This window comes from Paramacrobiotus metropolitanus, unplaced genomic scaffold, assembly GCF_019649055.1.
Source record: "Paramacrobiotus metropolitanus isolate TYO unplaced genomic scaffold, Prichtersi_v1.0 Parri_scaffold0000078, whole genome shotgun sequence".
NCBI lineage: Eukaryota > Metazoa > Tardigrada > Eutardigrada > Parachela > Macrobiotidae > Paramacrobiotus > Paramacrobiotus metropolitanus.
In genome coordinates this window covers 332,303-352,216 of record NW_026570298.1, presented here as the reverse complement: position 1 = coordinate 352,216, position 19,914 = coordinate 332,303, and the positions used below count along the sequence as shown (strand labels likewise).

Below are 19,914 nucleotides of genomic sequence, written 5' to 3'. Positions count from 1 at the left end.
TTACTTACCGCTTACCGGAAGTTGTGTGTGCAGTGATGACTGCAAAACTTCCTGTCAAATTTCTCTCTCTCGTCTTGTCGCTTCAATGCCGTTGAGTTTTTCCAACTTTTATTGCGTTGTTTATTTGGTAGCTCTGTTCTTCCGCTTCTTTGATATCCAGTGCAAATAATTTTACAGCGGGATAAGCTATAAAAGGGGCTGCTTGCAACAGCATCTTGGCATCTAGTTGCGCACATTTTGACTGGCAAACTACGGAGTGCTGCGGGCCTGCATTCACGTTCTGTCACGCATAGCAGTCGCCTATTCTTTGTTCCCTGTGAAGATTCCCCGTCCAATTTCCATCATGGCGACGAACGAGAAGGACCGCGAGAAGTCCCGCTACCAGACGCCGTTGACGCAGCGCTACGCCAGCGAGGAGATGTGCTACAACTTCAGCGAGCGCAAACGCATCATCACCTGGAGGAAACTCTGGGTCTGGCTGGCCAAATCGCAACAGGTGCGCATAACAGTCTCTGCTGGTGTGCTGTTTTCCCGTTTACCCGGGATACTGTCACTGACACGTACAGTCAGTCGTATCAGTCGCTGACTCGCTGATATTTTATTATTTAATAATAAAAAAACTAATAATTATTCACAACTGTATTAATTGAATAACCATAAAAAAATTAATAATTATTATTAATTTTATTCTTTGAATTGTTATTGTGTTTTTATTTTACCGATTTTATTTTCGGCATTTTCTTAGTAATTATTTTATTTCTCATTCGCCAATGATTCGATTGTGTTTATTGGGTGATACTGTAATTCCGATCAATGGAAGTATGGAAAATTCCGATCAATGAAAAGCCTAATTTTTTATTGTAAAAAGCCATTATCAAGCATGCGAGCGAAGTGAGCTTGCGTTTTATGTAATTTATAAATATAATATTGAAACATTTAAAAAAGGCTGCGAGTTCTTGTACAACTGATCGTTTAGCAGAAAACATTAAATCAGATTACATGCCAACAAACGAATCGTTTGAGCACGCCGTTAGTCATCGCCACTGCACTACGTTAATCAGTATATTGGTACACAGTTCCAGACTTGCAGTTGCAGTAATACAGTGAAACAGTATTTGTTTAAGATTTGTCATCAGAAAACATTAACGAATGTAGCTGATTTTATATTTTCTTGTTAGTTTTTCTATGAAGAAACTGCCGATTTTTATTTTTCCTGCGAGTTTAAGTTTCTGGATACGTCAAGTGGGTTGATGTGTAGTGTACAATGCACATTTCCCCATTACTTACTCACGTTAAGATTACCGGAAAGCGTAGAACAGTGGCAGTCTGGCCATTCGGTTGAGAGTGGTACTGCTCTTGTTAAACGGATAATTATTTGGAATTTTCCCCCCATTTTTAATAAATTTTCTCGTTTAATAAATTTCTTATATTATTTTGGTTGTATGTGGTGGATATTTTATTTATTAAAATGACTTTTTCTCAATTTTATTTGGGATTTTTATAGAAACTGGGTTTGAATATTCAAGAAGACCAGATTGCGGAAATGGAGGCGAATGTGGAGCGTATTGACTGGGATTTCGCGTTGGCGGAGGAGAAGCGGGTGCGGCACGATGTGATGGCGCATGTGCGGACGTTCGGGAAAGAGTGCAAGAAGGCCGAGGGCATCATCCATCTGGGCGCCACTTCCTGCTACGTGACGGACAATACCGTACGATTTCCACCATAACAATCGAGACTTCCTCCGCCATTTCCGCAGTCAGTGTGCACTGATTTTACCGGTGTTTTTATTTTGCCAGGATCTTATTTGTATACGCGATGGACTGCAAATACTCTTGCCGAAGGTAAATTACTTTTCCATTAACAGTTTGAGATTGTGCAATTTGTTGGCGGAAATTGCGTGCATTTGGTGAATTATTTCTTGTATTTAGCTGGCACGGTGCATTGATCGTCTGAGCAAATTTGCGGATGATTACAAGGCGTTGCCGACGCTGGGATATACACATCTGCAGTAAGTTGCTAATTTTGTATCTATTTCTAAACTATTAAAAGATGGCAGGAAAATTATTGCAATTTTTACGGTTTTTAATAAAAACTGTTAAGTACATGTTTTGCGTGGTAAATCTCAAAAGCGTTTAAGGGATTTGGCCCGGTACATAGCACCAAATTTGTATACATCCACTGCAACTTTCGCTGTCGCGCACTCCCAAACACTTCTTTTGCATGGCTTTATGGAAATATGTAGCCAAAGGATTCTTATGCACAGGCGAAAAAACCGTTCCTGCGCGCAACATCCGGTTCGGAAGTTATTAGTGAAATAAAATTCCAAAAGTTTAAACGCGCGGAGGTGTACCAAAAGTCTCATTATGAACCGATGCTCTTCAAATTTTGCACAAAAAGGCACATTACTATGAAGAGCGTTTTGGTACCGAACCACCTTTCTACCATTTTTTTCAAATTTTAAATTAATTTTTAAAAGTTTTGAAATTCATTTTAAAATTTGAAAAAAATGGTAGAAAGCTGATTCGGTACCAAAACGATCTTCATAGTAATGTGTGTTTTCGTGCAAAATTTGAAGAGCATGGGTTCATAACGAGACTTTTGGTACACCTCCGCGCGTTTAAGCTTTTGCAATTTTATTTCATTAATAACTCCCGAACCGGATGTTGCGCGCACAAACGGTTTTCTCGCCTATATATACGAATCCTTTGGCTACAAAATATCATAAAGCAATGCAAAAAAGTGTTTAGGAGTGCGCGAGAGAGAAAGTTCCCGTGTATGTTCCCCAATTTGGTACTATGTACCGGGCCAAATCCCTTAATTAAAAACTTAATATGGGGATTTTTAAACGCATCAAGCATGTGTGGAAGCGATTGAAATTAAATCACTAAATTCTGAATAAAGCGAAATTATTTTTATTTTTCGGTGAATGAAATTCATAATAATTTATTTATTTGTAACCTCACTGAGGATTCACGGTAGCGTAAATCCAGTTAAATATTAAAAGAAAGCATAGTTTTAAAATTTCGCCTTTGAAATGAATGAACTTATGAAAGTGAAAATAGTGTACTTATTTTTAATCTTAAATATATGAACGCGTAACAAATCAAATTAATAAAATTTAAATCAGTTACTCCTTGTGAACATTATACACAGTTGTTTGTAATGTCTTGTGTGTGAACGTAGTGTAAGGGCAATTTGCTGTGTTTGACGTAATATCTCCCGTCATGAAAGGATTTCCTTATGTCATGTCTTTGATGAATTAATAATTACGTAATAAAAGCCAGTGTATTTTTAATTTTACTAGGAAGCGATTGGAAGCTTTGTAGGTTTCTTAGCCTCGTTGTCATTGTATGGAAGCGTAGCAAAATACATCAATAAAAAAATAAAAACAATTGTATTCATTTGTAATATTCTTGTGAACTTATGAAATAAATAAAAATGATTCTAATGCATGTAGAAATCTGTAATAATTGATAAAATCCGATAAAATACTGTTTTTCTGAGCAGTTGAAGGATCGTTCCTGTCATGACTCTTGACACTGAACGTAGTGCAAGGGTATGTTACAGAATCGTATCGTCCGAATTTGATGTAATACTTCTTGAAGATGAAGGAGAATTTCGTCCGTGTTCGGTTGTTTTACGGTAATCGCAAGTTTTTATTTTTGCATTTGTAGACCAGCGCAGTTGACAACGGTCGGAAAGCGGGCGGCGCTGTGGACGGGGGATCTGGTGATGGATCTGCACAATTTCGAGCGCATCAAGACCGATCTGCGCTTCCGCGGCGTCAAGGGCACCACCGGGACGCAGGCCAGCTTCGTGCAGTTGTTCGGCAACGCCGACAAGGCCCACATGCTGGATGTCCTCGTCTGCGATTATGCCGGCTTCAAGAAGTCAGCGCACACACCGAATTTGACATTTAATTCCATTTTCATTGATATATTTATTTTTTTTTGTTATTTATCTTTTATTGCGGAGTTCGCACCGAATTTTGCATTTTTTATTCATATTTATTTTTATTATTGATTGCTATTTATTTTTTATTGTGAAGTTCGACCGGCGTGCCGTAATTTTTTTGGCCATTTTTTTTCAGGTGCTTCATCATTTGCGGCCAGACATACACGCGTAAACAGGATTTGGAGGTTTTATCGGTGTTGGCTGGACTCGGAGCGTCCGTTCATAAGGTAGAGTAATGATCAAATCATGCATGCACGTTGGAGGTCAACTTTGATTTTTGTATATGTACCATAATTTCGCAGTGGACACAGAAATGTTAAACTAGTTCGATAAATTTCCTATTTTTCTCTTCAGTATAATTTGTAATAATTGTTAATAATGATTTTATAATAATAATAATTATTATAAAATTATTATTATTATTATAAATAATTATTATAAAATTTTTAATAATAATTATTATTATTAATTATTAATAATACCAATAATTATTATTAATTTTTATTAATTATTGTATTAATTATTATGTAGCGGTAACAATGTATAGATAACTAAGATAAGCGGTCTTCAAAGCAGTGCGGACAGATTGTTATTGACTGTCGGTGCACATATATTTATGTATTTTTGCTGTTAAAATATTTCTGAAGGATTTTGTAGTGTAGCGTCTGTATTCCTGCATTATTATTGTAAAGCAGTTAATATTGTGTAAAAAAACTGTCTTTCATTGCCTTTGCGGATATGTTTTATTTTAAAATGCAGTACTTGTTTCTGTGATATTATGAAGCGATAGAATGTAGATCGTTTCACGGTTTCACTTACGAACAGTATGTAAAAAATTGATATTTTCTGTATTCGCGCTGTAATAATTTAAATTTTGGCGCACGATCTCACCATGACGCGAGGATTTAATAAGCCATTACTCTACGATAGTCGGTATAGGGATTTAGCCAGTGTAGACTGTAAATTGCGCTGTTAGTAACAAAAATCTACTGCGATCGTATGTAGATCTGCACGGACATCCGGCTGCTGGCCAGTTTCAAGGAGGTGGAGGAGCCCTTCGAGGCGGAGCAGATCGGGTCGAGCGCGATGCCCTACAAGCGCAATCCGATGCGCAGCGAGCGCTGCTGCAGTCTGGCGCGCCATCTCATGACGCTGGTTAATGATGCGCTGCAGACGCACTCCGTGCAGTGGATGGAGCGGACGCTGGACGACAGTGCTAACCGGTAAGCACGCGCTTGTCATCCTGACAAAGGTCACACTGTATCCGTGCGATTTAACTACTTTTCCATTAACATTACGCTATTCAGTCGGAAAAATCGATTTTATTCCGTTTAAAACGAATAGAAAAACTTTCTTGGCGCTGCTGAAAAAACAGTCTCTTTTTCGGTATTTTTAACACCAGTTAAATTGTACCATACCCGTTAATTTAAAGAACGTTCTGTGTTTTTCTAGTTCTACTGGTTCTATCTGTAATAAGTTATAGCAGTTACGAATTTACGTTCAGTAAACAACCAACATTAAAATGGTTTCTTATCTGTATAATAATAGGAAGAAAATTCTGATTTAATTAATTTTAATTGGGATCAGTAAATAAAATGGTTGTGTTGATCTTTAATGACTTGATTTGGATAGTTTTGGTGCCATTTATTGCTGACATTTTATTATTAATCACATTGAATAAATGAGCAAAATATTTTTTCCTTCCTTTTCACAGGCGTATCTGTATTCCGGAGGCGTTCCTGATCGCGGACGCTCTGTTGATCACGCTGCAGAACATCTGCGAAGGCTTGGTGGTCTATCCGAACGTGATCAGTCGGCGTATCGGCGCGGAACTGCCCTTCATGGCCACGGAGAACATCATCATGGCCGTCGTGAAGGCCGGCGGGAATCGACAGGAGTGCCATGAAAAACTGCGCGAGCTGTCGCAACTAGCCGGGAATGTTGTCAAGCAGGAGGGAAAGGACAATGATTTGCTGCAGCGCATCCGCAGCGATGCTTATTTCGCCAAGATCCACAACGAGCTCGACGAACTGATGAATCCCACGCTCTTCACCGGACGCGCTGATAAACAGGTACGACGTAGACAGCCAAAGGCATTGTAAAATTTTCTGTTTATTTTTATGTTTTTAAAATTGAATTAATGGTAGAACAGTAGTCAGCAAACTTAGTATTCTTCTCTCGGGTAAAAATGTGAGTTGGTGTTCTTTCGTTTCCTTTACTGTGGGAAAACAACCAGTCGTTTGTTTTTGTTCACCCAACTGGCCACTGTACTACGTTACGTCGGTTACGACGTTGACGTTATCAGGGGATTTACTTGATGACATTTGCGCCTTACCGGGTTATTCCTTTATCGAAAAAAATTATTATTCCACTCGGGTTACTTTTGTCGATAATGAAAAATTTTGAGGAATAATCGGAAGAAAAATTTTCATAGCAGAATCTCCCGCAGTCTACTGCGGACAATAAATAGAGTTATTTTATATTTTGAGATGTGTTGTATAAAAATAGGGGAGTTTAGTGTAGTGGCTTGCTGTGACCCAGAATATCAACCCTGCAGTAATTGTATACAGTAACAAATGACAAACGAAACGCACCATTTACTAGTAGGTTTACTTGTAAAATTTCACTTTTTTATTTGGTTATTTTTCGGCTCACAGGAAGCTCTTTAGTGCAGAAGGGGGAACTGTGTTCCATTAATGCGAAATTTATTTTCATCCAATTTTTGTCTGGTGTTTAAGTGTAGAAAAACAGTTCATTAATGTAATTTTTGATGTATCGGAACGTTGATGCCGGTTTGATCCACGATTTTCAGGTTGGAAAATGTTCCGATTTTATACAATACTGTTCATGTACAAAATCTCAGCACGCGGTTATGCTTCGGCGTAGGTGACCGAGTTTTTGAATATGGAAGTGCGTCCGGCTCTGAGTGGCTACGCGCGGGAGCTGGCCGGCATCGCGACGGTGGAATTGTAATGCGCTGAATCAGCCACTTCATCCCGACGCTTGGCATCAGTATTTTTAAATCGCCATATTTATTAGCAATAAATTAAAATAATAATCCTTACTTGGCATTGTGATGCTTCGGTTTGTCTTCTGCCTGTCTTAATGTGATCGCTGCTTTGGCTGGTTATAATTCAGCGTTTATTTTACTGTTTTACCTACCTACTTTCAATTAAATAAAAATTATTTGCTTAATTTTAGATATTTTTTCCGAGTTTTACTGTATTTATTTAATTCACAAATATGTTTCCAAATATTTTCGTCTGAGTGTTTGCTTAGTAACGTGGTCGGGACAGCATGAAAACTGTACTAATTTACCAGCGCAGTGATTTGTATTACTTTCTTCCTGAATCTTAATAAATCCTGGTATGTGTATTTGTTTTATTAAATATCGTAATTTTCCCAGTAAAATATATTCTTCGCTTTGTGGTACTCAGTGAGAAGGATTTTGCTGTTGTAAAAAATTATTTACCGTGACAATTATTGAAAAAATTCCGGGGAATCATATAATGAAGCTGTACATGTACGAAGTGACGGTGTCGCCGCGGGCGCGCCGTCTGTACCGCAGCCTGGTGTACTCGCTGACATCCTGCAGTATCCCGCGTTCCTGTGCTACTCTCTTCAAGCTGGACCGCCAGATCACCGCGCTCGTCTTCTTCCTCCTCATCAGCATCACGCAGTTGGTGATCAACCCGCCGTACCACCTCCACCCGCTGAAACTGTCCGCCGAGGGCGGGCGACCGGCGCCGCCGCTCCCGCGGACCCCGCCGACCTTCCCGGTGGTCAGTGCGGCGCGGAGTGTCGTGGATTCGGTGGCGTGGGACTGCCGGTGCTCGCAGCTGGCCTACTGGTGCTGTAATGCGTCGCGCGCCGAGGAGACGGCGGTCAGGGAGAAATTGAAGTTTTTATGAGATGATTCGACGTATGAAACTGTTGTTTTACCGGTAGGATGTGGTCAGAGGTGTGGTTGGGAAGGGGTTGATTGGAAATATATTTTTGAAGTTTTTTTTTATTTTTGACGGGGTTTCTTGTGTGTTGTGGGTGGTTTATTACTGTGTCGGAGTGTCTATGTACAGCGAATGCAATAGAGATGCCAACGTCGGCAATCGTAGAACAGTACCATCGTAACCTGATCGCCCAAAGCAGTACGGAATTTAACGATGCATGATCAGGATAACACGTCGCGTGTATGTACTGTACATACTAGTACTTTTACACACTGATTATTTTCTGTTTGTTTTTTATACGGTCGTCTGTTTTTAAATGCGCCAGATAGTTTCGGGCAGTTTGATTTTTATTTTTCACCAGGCAGTTTATTTAACCGTTTTCTTTATGACCTGATTTATTCCTGGAATTCAGTTACTACTATAAACAAGTTAACAACTAATAAATGCTCGTACGGATATTCGTTTCCACGAATATCCGTAAGTAGTTTCGTTTGGTGCTTTAATCGAAATAAATTCCAGGTTTTCTTAAAATACCGAAGTTACTTTAATATTTATTGGTCTGGCCGATTGTAGTTGAAATAATTCGACAACTAAGTTTGACAGTAACTTGATAATGTTAAATCGGACCACTCAAGGTAATAATTGTTAAAACCAAGTTAATAGTTTTTAGTAAAGGAAAAATTAATACATTGTAATATGCATTATTAAATTTAATTAATATTTTTTTAGAATGCGCGGTTTTCTTAATTTCTTAAGTTACATAGTACGCCGCCGTAAAATTTAGTGGAGCGGTATCTGAGTGGCGCTCTACATGTACTCTGTATGTACAGTACTACGTGCGCTTTTAAATATTTCCTAAAGGTCATCTGCGCATTAATATCTGTTAGGGCATATTACACGATATCGAATCACAGCATGTTGTTATGTTCTTGTACCATGCGCTCGCGTTCTTCATTAACACACGGTATAGACGCCTGGACACCCAGGACATGATTCCCATCCCCGTTCGCCGACGCCGCAATCATATTGGCGTTAACATAGCGCGGCAACGAGTGCGTGACATGCACATCATGATTCTCGATAATCAGTTTCTGGTTCATCCGGTACCATTTGCGCAGCAGTGGCGTGATGGTGAAGACCAGCTCCATGCCGGCGATGAAGAGGAAGAGGACGTCGATGATACTGTACAGGATGAAGGCCGGCACCATGAAGTCGCCCAGCGCCGAGACCGTGGGGGAGGCGACACCGGCGTCCGGGGGAGCGGCCGCTTCGTGGGCGCGGTAGTTGACCATGACGGCTTCGGCGGCCGGGTGGACGAGGCGCTGGCCCAATCCCAGCCACGTCATCCAGACGATGGAGCCGACGATGAAGGCCACGGAGAAGAAGAAGATGACCATGTGGATCCAGTCGATGGAGTCCGTCGCCGGCATACGCCACTACAATATGACATGCAGCACGTAATTAAGCGAGGTTATTTCTGATACACCGGAATGCCTTTATACTTTTTGGAATTGTCTAACAGCTATAACTCCCGAACCGGATGTTGCGCGCACAAAAGATTTTTTTACGAATGTGTGTACAAATCATCTGGCTATAGAATGTCATAAAACAAAGCAAAGAAGTGCTTGGGAGTGCGCGAAAGGGAAGTTTTCGCCCGTGTACAAGAATTTGGTACTATATGTACCAGGCCACTTCCCTTAACGATGTTGTTAACATTCCGGACATTGTTTTAATGTGGATTCGCGTACCGGACACCAGAGACACGGTATCCTCTGTGTTGTTCCACATGACAAAAACTTTTAAAAATTGGTTACATGATAAGCAGTGTTTTTATACAAGTTTCTGCATGCGAATAATAAAAAATTATCAAGTTTTTTAATGTAGAACAGCGCAAAGAATACCGTGTCTGTAGGGTCCGGTACGCCAGTCCCATATTGTGAAAGTGTCCAGAGTGCGATCAACGGTGCAATATTCACATGGAATCAGCACTTGCTGTACATACAATATACTTGTTTATTAGACGTTGATACAATATAATTTAAATACGCCATAAGCACATATTATGCGCTTATGACTTATCACATTTTGTTAATCTTTTATTTATCTGATGATGCAGTTGTTAAGTAATAAATTAATAATAAGGCCCGTCGCAGTTTAGCGTTGCTTTATGTTCCGCGTTATATGTGATACATTAATTTTTGGCAATAAAACTATAAAATGCCTGTTATTGTATTTTATCGTATTTTTTTGCATGTGCAAAAAAATTATGCTTGTGATAGCATGTCTACTGCGAATAGTAGCCAATCGTAGTGTGACGGCTCTATCATTTCTAAATACTTGAACTTGTCTTGAAGTGCCGTTTAATTTGAATAACTTTACGAGCCAAATATACATTATTTACACCGTACATATAAAAATTTGGAGTCTTTCAATAGTAATATTTTTTTTCCATATTGCCATGTTCGTCACTGATTTTTCTATATTAATATTTGGTGTGATTAACTGGTAGGAATTGTAATCTGGTTTCTATAATTCACCTGTGTACAACGCTTGAGGCCGCTCCGTTTGATACGGTAGCGCGTCTTGCACAGTTCACACACGAAGGAACCGCTCTGCCGCACCCACTGCAGGAGACACTCGGGATGACAGAAACGGATACTGCCATCGCAGGCGCACGGATGCACCAGGATCGGGGTGTTGCCGGTGGCCAGATTATCCCCGGATGCTGTGAATAACAGAAAAACGGTTGACGAAATATACCGCGCGCCGCAAAGGTCACGTCTACGTTCTGCACATTCCTTTATATGCAGTCCACGTAATAATTATTTTACGTGTCAGGATACAGAATTATCGCAACAAAAAAAAGACAGAAAAAAGTCACATAGCCTTATTTACAACAAAATTAAAATAATGGCATTTCATAACGCACCTGTGAATAAAATCGAGAATTGTTAACAGCGCAGTATTCCTTTATTGGTCAGCCTCGATCCTTTAGTATTAGAAATGTGTAGGATTGATTATTTAACACACGAATTGTCGAGTTAACGCTTCGTAAATTATTATATATTAAAGGTCAAGTTAAATGCGCTTTACATAAAGTTTGCTTTAATTTGTCCAGCGCTGCTTTATCTGTTTTAATTTCGAGCTATGGGAATAAAAAAATAACAAAATGCTTGAGTTATAAGAAACTGCAGTTAAGATCTGTAGATTAACGCCGAATTACCGGAGAAGCATATCCGGCACTGCGCCGCCGACATCCGCGACGTATTGGACGTCAGCCGATTCCGCGTGGAATGGCAGTCGCCCGCGGCGGCCTCCGGCAGATCCAGCAGCGGATCATCATCGAGGACGTCCTTGTGCTTCCCGCCCTGCAGCGCTATCAACAGTGAGGGGTTCCCGGACGGCGTGACCTTTTCCGGGATCTTCGTCCCACTGAACACCACGCTCTCGCGGGTCTTGGGCGCCGCGGGACCGTGCAGACTATGCTGCGAGGCAGCCGACGGGGGCAGCGCGGGGGCCAGGGGGGCCACGGGCACGGGAATGAGAGGCTGGTGCGCGAGGGCGGTGATGTCGTAGCTGGAGGTTAGATACTGCAGATCGGGATAGACATTACCGGGTACATTCACCGCACTCCCCTTGGACATGCTCCACAACGAGCATAGGGGGGAGGGTCAGGGTGTGCAGGTGCAGTAGACTACAGTGTCAACATTCAGTACGTGATGGTGAATAATATCGGGATTATGTGATAATCATAATTATATTTTTTTTCTGGTGGATGTGTCAATACTTAACGTTTGTACCGATGTACGTCGATTTGTTCGCAGTTTCCTTGTTGCCCTGGTGTTAATGTTAAGCAGGTGAGATGCCGTGATGTTGTGCTTATTGAACGTCGTTATTATAAGCGTATCTTTTAATGATGTCATAATATTTTTTAACCGCAATAATAATATTAACTAATAAAATGTTAAGTATTTATTTCATATACTGGACATTGCATAATTATGGTTCGACGATTTTCGCAAGATCCGGATACTTTCACAATATGAATTTGTGTACCGGACGCCGGAGGTAGAAGCTTGTCCCGTAATTTCCGCAACGACAAATGTAAATTTACGGGTTATACGCCAATTTCCTTACCATGTACAATACACGTACGCTACATGCATTTGGCAGCAAATACCACTCAAAAATTGCTTAAACGATTAATTGCTTGTTTCTACACAAGCATCTATATATGAGATTAAAAACATTTATCAAGTTTTCTAATGTGGAAGGATGCAGAGAATGCCGTATTCACGGGTTATCTAATGTAGGTAGAAGCAGTCATGTAAAGGTATGTACTTACACATCAACTAAGTACATATTTAAGTTCTCTGTGAACGATTGCCACTATACACTACCTGTCTACGTCTACTAATTAATAACTGACAGAAAATTTAACCTGCACTTCCGAATTTATCGGCCTTTTTTTGTAAAATATACATTAAATATACAATACTGTAAATATACGAGGACCATGAAAGATACCTCATCCCGATCGAATAACTGCCGATATGAGAGCCACAAATTTGTGATTGCTGAATTGTCCAACGGATGCTACTTATATACCAAGCCACCAGCCACAACTAACAGTTAGTACGAGTACCCCATGCAGAAATGTTAATTGTTAAGTGTACGTGTGCAACGTACATTAACACACGTACGTTAATTAACAACTACTGTAATAAATCTTGCGTACAAAACTAGGTGCCAAGAAACACCCGAAACATATCAGCTTCACGGACATTTGTTGCAAACTCGTGTCCATTTTCTCTAATCCAAAATAACGTTACATAGACATTCGCAATACATATAAAATGTATATCCCGAAGCATAACGATTTGCAAGTACAGTATCTGGTTTATAACCGATGCAGTCCTTTAGGAACCACTGATATTCCTGGCCGAAAAAAAGTACGGTCGCATACCTGTCCCGGAATCAATATCAGTCGGATGGATGAAGCGACTAATCCGTGCACTCCGTGTTCTGCGGCAGCGGTTTCCGGTTGTGACGTCACGCCGCACTTCCGGTGAGCGGATTAAAACGCCCGGTAAGCTAGCGCCACCGCCGACGCGGAGCGGCTGGCGTCTGCGCTATTGGCGACCGCCCCCCGGATGCCGGCTGCACTTAGCTTTACACCAAAGCAATCTCACTTTCTGTTCCTTGCGAATCTGTTGTTTGTGTACAAGGTACAGTACTTTTTCAGTTTTCTGACTTTGAAACTTCGTACTTTTCGGTAGTAAATTTTGGATTTATTCGCTTTGCTGCATGTTGATAGTGTTGAGAACGGCTCTTTTTTCTCGGAGCGATTCCAGTCACGTCAATCACGTTGTGTACACAATCAGCAAGGGTACTGGAAAGTGGAAGGTTCTGCAGCTCTGATTTTCGTCTGACAGCAGTCATAACATGGAGACCTCCTGATCTTCCCCTGGAACGTTAACTGTGCAACCCATTTTTTTATCTGTCGCACGCGGTGTTTTCCCTTCTGATCGCTCCTCCGACTCCAAGATGAGCAAGAAGAAGTCCCTTTCGGCCTCCTCCCTGAGCCTGAGTCTGCCCTCCCCCGGGGACCCCTCCGTGGAGGAGATCCCGCTGCCTTTAATCCTGCGGCAGTCCTCCTACGCCGACATCAAGACGGACCTGTTGCACTCCATGCGGCGCTCCTCCCGCCTGTGCCTGCTGCAGTCGCAGAAGTGGGCGGCGGAGATGCTGCGGCCCCTCCACAAGATCAAGCTGCGCCCCGGGGTGCTGGCGGGGATCAAGAGCCCCGTGGAGGGCGAGCAGGGGGAGGCCAAGTTCTGCGCCAAGCACTCCGCCTACCCCGCCATCCTCAACGCCATGCGCCGCTTCCAGTACGGGGAAGCGATGGGATACGCCCGGATGCGCAGGAGCGAGTTCCGCCACTTCCCCGTGCTCCGCTTCTTCTACTTCTTCAACAAGTACCTCCACGGCCAGGCGCAGTGGCTCCAGAATGCCCCGCATCCCCTCGAATTTGAATCCGTCGCCGAGACCGATGTGCTGTATTTGCAGGTCGGTTGCCTTTTTGTGATTGTGTACTAATATAATTAGACGGAGAGTTTCGTAGTGGGATGGCTTATTAGTTGCCCCTCTCGGGTTTGAAGAAAAGCCTTTAACTGAAATTGAATTATGTATTAATTGTAACGAAATGGAATTTTGGCGTTTTTTAAAAAATTTATTCATCTTTAATAGTTGAAAATATCCTACATTTACCGATTATCCTCTAAATGCGTCAGCATGATTTTATATTTGCTGTGATAATTTTCAACTGTTAATTTTCTTAGCGTTGGTTGTTTGTTTTTCCAAATATTTGACATTTTTTTTGGATTTTTCAGCTCTCGTGCTTGTACTTTACGTACTAATGCAAATTTGTTTTTAATTTTTTTCGATATTTCTGGTTGGCGTTTGCATGGTTTTCTTCCAAATCGATGTACTTGAGTAGTTCGATGTACAGAGTACTTTATTTCCTGGTGGCTGCTTTTTTGTTCTGGCGATAAATTTTCCGTCAGTCATTCATACTGTTGTATTTCGTTTTTTATTACGTTGTTATTTTCCTAATTTTTTTATTTCGTTAAACCAGTAACCATATTATGGTCATTAATCGGCATACTTTAGTGGAATTTCGTAGTAAAATGGCTTTCCTCGCACGGGTGTTATTTTGTATAGCAACTCTGAAGAAACGTGCGGAAGATGAGAAACGAATAACAGATTAATTTTTCTGGGGAAAGCCGTAGGCATCATTTGGCAGTTTTTATGTAAGCAGATTGTGAATTATGAAATTAATTAGTAGTTAACGTATTTACGCAATTAGCAAATTGTGAATAAACAATTGCAAATCATGAAAAATCCACCGTGTGCTTTTTCGGGGTGATTTAGTCCGATCGTTTATTTAAAATCACGTGAAAATATTAGCAATATAATTAGCAATAGAAATCGATTTTCGCAGAATCTCCGTGGTGAGATCAAAGAAGAGCTGGTGCAGCGCGGACTGGACCCGTTGATGCGGTATTTATACGCGGTGATCCTGCGGCAGTTGGGCTCGCATTCCTTGGCCTGTGAGCAGTTGATGGAGGCCATCTCTCATGAGCCGCGCCTGTGGTGCTTCTGGTTCGAACTGGCCGACTGCATTTTGACGCGGCGCGATCTGGAATTAATCCTGCCGCGGTTGAGACCCCACTGGATGCGGGACCTGTTCCTGGGGCGTTGCTACTACTTGCTGAACATGACCGAGGAGGCCCTGGGCGTCTGCAAGTACCTGCGCCGCTCCTTGCTGGCCAACACGCCCCCCGTCCTGGCCCAACTGGCCCGCGTCGCCTACAACCGCAAGGACACCCTCGACACCGTCAAACTCATGGACAAGCTCCGGCATTTGTATCCGGCCCGGCTGGACGACATGGACTTCTACTCCAACGTACTATACGTTCGTGGCGACAAGGTATGTTTGTTTAATTCCTGAATAAGAATTTTATCGAATCTGCTTTCAAAGTTGACGTTTTTAATAATAACAATTATTAATAATAATGTACTCCGACGTCCGCGGCGATAAGGTGCGTTCATTTAATTCTTGAATAATTAAGAATTACGGTATCTCTAAATTTAATTTTAAAGATAAATAATATAGTAATAGCAATAACAATCGTTAATAACGTACTCAAACGTCCGCGGCGACAAGGTGCGTTTATTTAATACCTACCCGTGAATAAATAAGAATTATATCAAATCTAATCTTAAAGTTAGTGTTTTAAAATGAAAATTTCATTTTATTTATTTCATTTTATTTGTTATTTAATAACAGTTAATAATATACTCCAACGTCCTTCTACGTCCACGGCGATAAGGTGCGCACTGTTTTTAAAATTTAAGACTGTTATTATCTATAGCACTATGTTTTTTTAATTTTTGTTATTTTGTGCTATTTTTTGAATAATATAATTTTAGTTTATACTACGAGTATGCTTTTAAGATTATTAAAAAACAATTATTAAACCAAATCGTATTATGTTACGAATTATCTAACAGCATAAAATAAATATGGTAAGAGTATTTGGTATGCGCGGTTTAATATGGCACGACTTGTACGTTCGACTTAATTTTAAATGAATACGAATTAATTCGTGGTCGGTGCGCGCGGCGAAAGGGTACGGAAAGAATTGTTTTAAAAAGGCTACTAATGAAAATTATAGTTGTAATAATTTGATCATAGTTAAAGTGAACACTGGAAATTGAGCAGCTGTACGTTGCACTTTGCTTATCATACAACTATTGGAGAATAAGGAGGAATACGGTGACATGCAGGTGTTTTCGTAGTGTAGTGAGTTGTGGCTGTAAGTCACGTGGTTTTGAAAGCAGCTCGGTGCAGACGTAACAGTGCGCAAAGTCACACTACACGGGGATTTTATGTTTTATTTTTCTCATACTGTGGTAAATCGCAGTGAGATTACGATGGAGAGCACTAAAAAAGCGAAATGAACGAATTAAGTTATTAACGGACTAGGAAATGGCAGTGATGATACTTGATAATATTAAATCGTAAATAAAAAAAACAAACATAAAAATAATATAATAATGTCCGCGCTGACAAGTACCGTTATTAAATAACGGTTTAATTCTTGAATAAATTTCATTGAGTTTTATTAGCCCATTAAGCCAGTCACGTTTTTATTTAAGAATTTTATTTAAGAAATGCACTGCGAAGTATACGTATTTGAAGTCCGTATAGTTTGTCTTAAACCAGCAACCATTCTGTTACATCAAATTTTAAAGATATTCCAATAAAGTAATAGCAGTAACAGTAGTTAATAATACTTTGTAAATTGTAATGTACTCCAACTACATGTATGTGCGCGACGATTAGGTACGGAAACGGTTTTCTAAAAATAATAATCAAATGTAATCAAAGCGCATAATGACTGATTTCCAATAGTGAGCGCTTCTATAGTTGAACATCAAAGCTTTACAGATTTATTTTTACTTTGCCACTCATACAACCAGCAAACCTGGAACACGGTAACATACAGTTGATTTCGTAGTAAAGAGCAGGGTGATTAGTTGAAACAGCATTATGGAAGCGCAAAAATGAAAGTAGGGTGGGCTTTCTTAATCAATTGGTATTATCTTGATTAATTATAATTTTCATTTTCTTATATTAAAAAGCTCTAAACTTTTTTACAAAACGATTCTTTACAAAACGATTTTTACAAAACGATTTTTACAAAAAGATGAAATTCTTCAATGGGATCCGGTTGAAGATAAAAGGGATCGTCAAAATACAACTGCGTCGTGAGTCGGGATTTTTTTTAATTATTTCTTGCGTTTCCGGTTGGTTTTTTTTTGAAGGATATCGTAGTGGAGTGGTAAAGTACAAAGTAGTTCGATGATGCTTCAATTGCCAACATATGTACATACCTGTAAAAGTATGTACAAGCAACTTGAAGCAAGTATATATATATATTTTTGTTTCAGCGTTTAAGTTTGGAGATTATGCGAGGTAACGCTATGAGCATATTATGTACAGTCCCTTCTCATGTTATTTAAACTGGGACAAGTTCTTCATTTGATTGTATTATACTGAGTGGCGCTCGTTGTTGTAGTATATAATATTTATGATTAATTACAGTTTATATTAATTGCGGTATTATAGTTATTTTTGGCTCTGCGTTTACCTATTTTTTATTTGTAGTTCTTTATAATTATTTTTTATTTTTATTCATTTCTGCTCTATGCGGTTGCAGATTTTTCTCACTTGATAGAATACAATTGCTGCTCAGAGAGATCCGCACATCCGCAAATCTGTGTTGCTGAACTGCTTACCACAGTAATATACGTAATATGAATCCAGGTATGCAGTATTCGAGCGTTCGGGTGACATCGTAGAAGAATGGCAGTGTGTTCTCTCCAGCTTACGGGTAAAATAAGCCGTGCAAATTGAAAACAGCACAAGTGATCATTTCCCCGTGCAAAGGAAACCGATAATTTTTGGCTAAGATGCGTGTTTTTTTCATCTTAAGTTGTGGAGATTTTATAAAGGTAAAGCGGCTGGCCGGCTTAGCCGCCGTAACGCGTGCAAAGTTGTTAAACTGTTAATCATTATAAAATAAAATTAATATATTTTCGGCCATCGCACCGATTTGCACGTTTGATGTGGTATCGTAGAAGAGTGGCAGTATACCTCAGGCGGGTTTGAGTTAAAAACTTATGCAAACTATTCGGCTTGAAAACTATGCAAACACAGTCAATCATTTTACCCAAGAAAATTTTTTTACATCTTATTTTCTTGTGTGAGCGGTAGGAGATTTTTATACGTAATTGTTTCATACCGATTCTCTCGTCAGCAATAGCTGGAAATAGTCGTTTGTATAGATTGTGTCTGTTGACAGACGCGACTGGCGCGTTTAGCGCGCGATCTGCACGAGATTGACCGGTTGGCGCCGGAGACGAACGTGGCGGTGGGCAACTACCTGGGTCTGCGCGACCAGCACGACCGCGCCGTCGAGCACTTGACGCTGGCGATCCGCGCCGTCCCCGATTTAGCCCAGGCCTGGCTCTTCCTGGGGCACGAGTATCTGGAGCTGAAGAACCAGCCGCGGGCGGTGGCCTGCCTGCAGCGGGCCGTGCAGGTGGACCCGCGCGATTACAGGGCCTGGTTCGGACTGGGCAAGGTGCACGAGAGCGACAAGAAGTACTCGCTGGCCATTTTGTACTTCCAGCGATCAGCCGACAACGCCTTCCACGACCCCAAGCCCTGGTGTGCGCTCGGGGATGTCTTCGTCAAGCTCAACCAGCCGGAAGACGCCGCTCGCGCCTACTGGCAGGTACGCCTGGTTATTTTCCATCAATTTCTACGTCGCCTTTGCGCCAGTCATTACATAATTTACATTTACAGATATTTAGTTTTCCGTTTTACTGCATTTATTTTTATACAATCATTAGCTTGCTAACTTCTTTTGAAAGGAGTACTGTAGAGTAACCCTGCCCTTGACAGCTATTTTACAGCTCAAAGAGACGTACGTTGTACGAGCACATTCACCATTCACACATGCTGCCTGTGACTAGGCAGGCAGCACATGAGTGAGTGCAGCTAAGTCGGCTCTGAGCCAGCTGAACGTTTGCCAGTACTACAGTGCCGTACAGCTCATATCGTACGAAAAAAGCTGTCAAGTGCAGGGTTACTCTAACAGTATGACAAGGTTGCTGAAATTCTTCTTTTATTGAGTAAATTTCTGTGACTCTGATTGGTTTCACGGTTTCATTTGCAAATAGCATGGATTTTTTATTGTATGATGATTATGAACAGTCTACTTTAACATTTAGTGTAAACATAAGATACCTGCCGTCATGATGTCATCGGAAGCCATACGAAACGCAGATCACTGATATGGTGCTTCTGTTTCGCAGTCGTACCAGAACGGCGACAAGGAGGACGGGGCCATGGGGAAGCTGGGTCGGGTGTTGATTAAGAGCGATGCTGCGAAGGCGGCCATCGCGTTCCAGCGCTACATCGCCGCCTGCGAGGAGGTGGTCGTCAAAGGCAAGGAGGACGTTAATCGCAGTGTCTTCGCGGCGGAGCTGGGCGAGGCCTACTTGTTCTTGGCCCGACAGCAGCTGGAGGCCGGGAACACGGCGGAGGCCAGGGCCTGGGCCAGGAAGGCGCTGGGGATCAGCGGGATGGCCAAGGCCGTCTCCGAGTTCCTCCAGCGCGTCGACGGGAAGACGGAGCACGAGCGCAGCGTCAACAGCGACGTCAGCGCCATGGATCTCAACGTCACCGACAACTCCGCGGGCGTCGGGATGGAGGGACTCATCAGCGACGACGAGGAGAACCTGCCCTCCACCATTGCCAGCTAATCTTGTTAAGCGTTAGTTTTCTTGAATTTTTGCGTATGTCTTGATGACAATTTGTGTAGCTTTGAGCCATGTATAGTACAGGATTCAAAGCAGTTTAAATCGGTCAGTTTGT

The 19,914-nt window shown here is 41.3% G+C and overlaps 3 protein-coding genes across 4 annotated transcripts; 2 read left to right on the top strand and 1 right to left on the bottom strand.

Annotated features, from left to right (window-relative positions):
- The first annotated feature begins 69 nt into the window (after nt 1-69).
- LOC129595436 (adenylosuccinate lyase-like) lies at nt 70-8,125 on the top strand. The gene is made up of 9 exons (XM_055492443.1): nt 70-496; nt 1,505-1,708; nt 1,797-1,841; nt 1,929-2,008; nt 3,675-3,890; nt 4,091-4,181; nt 4,960-5,177; nt 5,669-6,026; nt 6,841-8,125. Exons 1-9 carry the CDS (start codon nt 344-346, stop codon nt 6,925-6,927), a joined length of 1,452 nt encoding a protein of 483 aa, XP_055348418.1. The 5' UTR covers nt 70-343; the 3' UTR covers nt 6,928-8,125.
- Nucleotides 8,126-8,804: 679 nt separating this feature from the next.
- Nucleotides 8,805-11,704, bottom strand: LOC129595437 (E3 ubiquitin-protein ligase MARCHF11-like). Its single transcript, XM_055492445.1, has 3 exons — nt 11,125-11,704; nt 10,439-10,626; nt 8,805-9,337 (listed from the first exon to the last, which is right to left on the bottom strand). Exons 1-3 carry the CDS (start codon nt 11,543-11,545, stop codon nt 8,810-8,812), a joined length of 1,137 nt encoding a protein of 378 aa, XP_055348420.1. The 5' UTR covers nt 11,546-11,704; the 3' UTR covers nt 8,805-8,809.
- Nucleotides 11,705-13,038: 1,334 nt separating this feature from the next.
- On the top strand, nt 13,039-19,914 carry LOC129595452 (cell division cycle protein 23 homolog). Of its 2 annotated transcripts, XM_055492464.1 has the most exons (5): nt 13,039-13,129; nt 13,219-13,970; nt 14,905-15,393; nt 18,335-18,769; nt 19,353-19,914. In XM_055492464.1, exons 2-5 carry the CDS (start codon nt 13,449-13,451, stop codon nt 19,800-19,802), a joined length of 1,896 nt encoding a protein of 631 aa, XP_055348439.1. In that variant the 5' UTR covers nt 13,039-13,129; nt 13,219-13,448; the 3' UTR covers nt 19,803-19,914. The 2 variants fall into 2 exon arrangements, with proteins under 2 accessions (XP_055348439.1, XP_055348438.1); XM_055492463.1 differs by lacking the exon at nt 13,039-13,129 and having other exon boundaries at nt 13,141-13,970.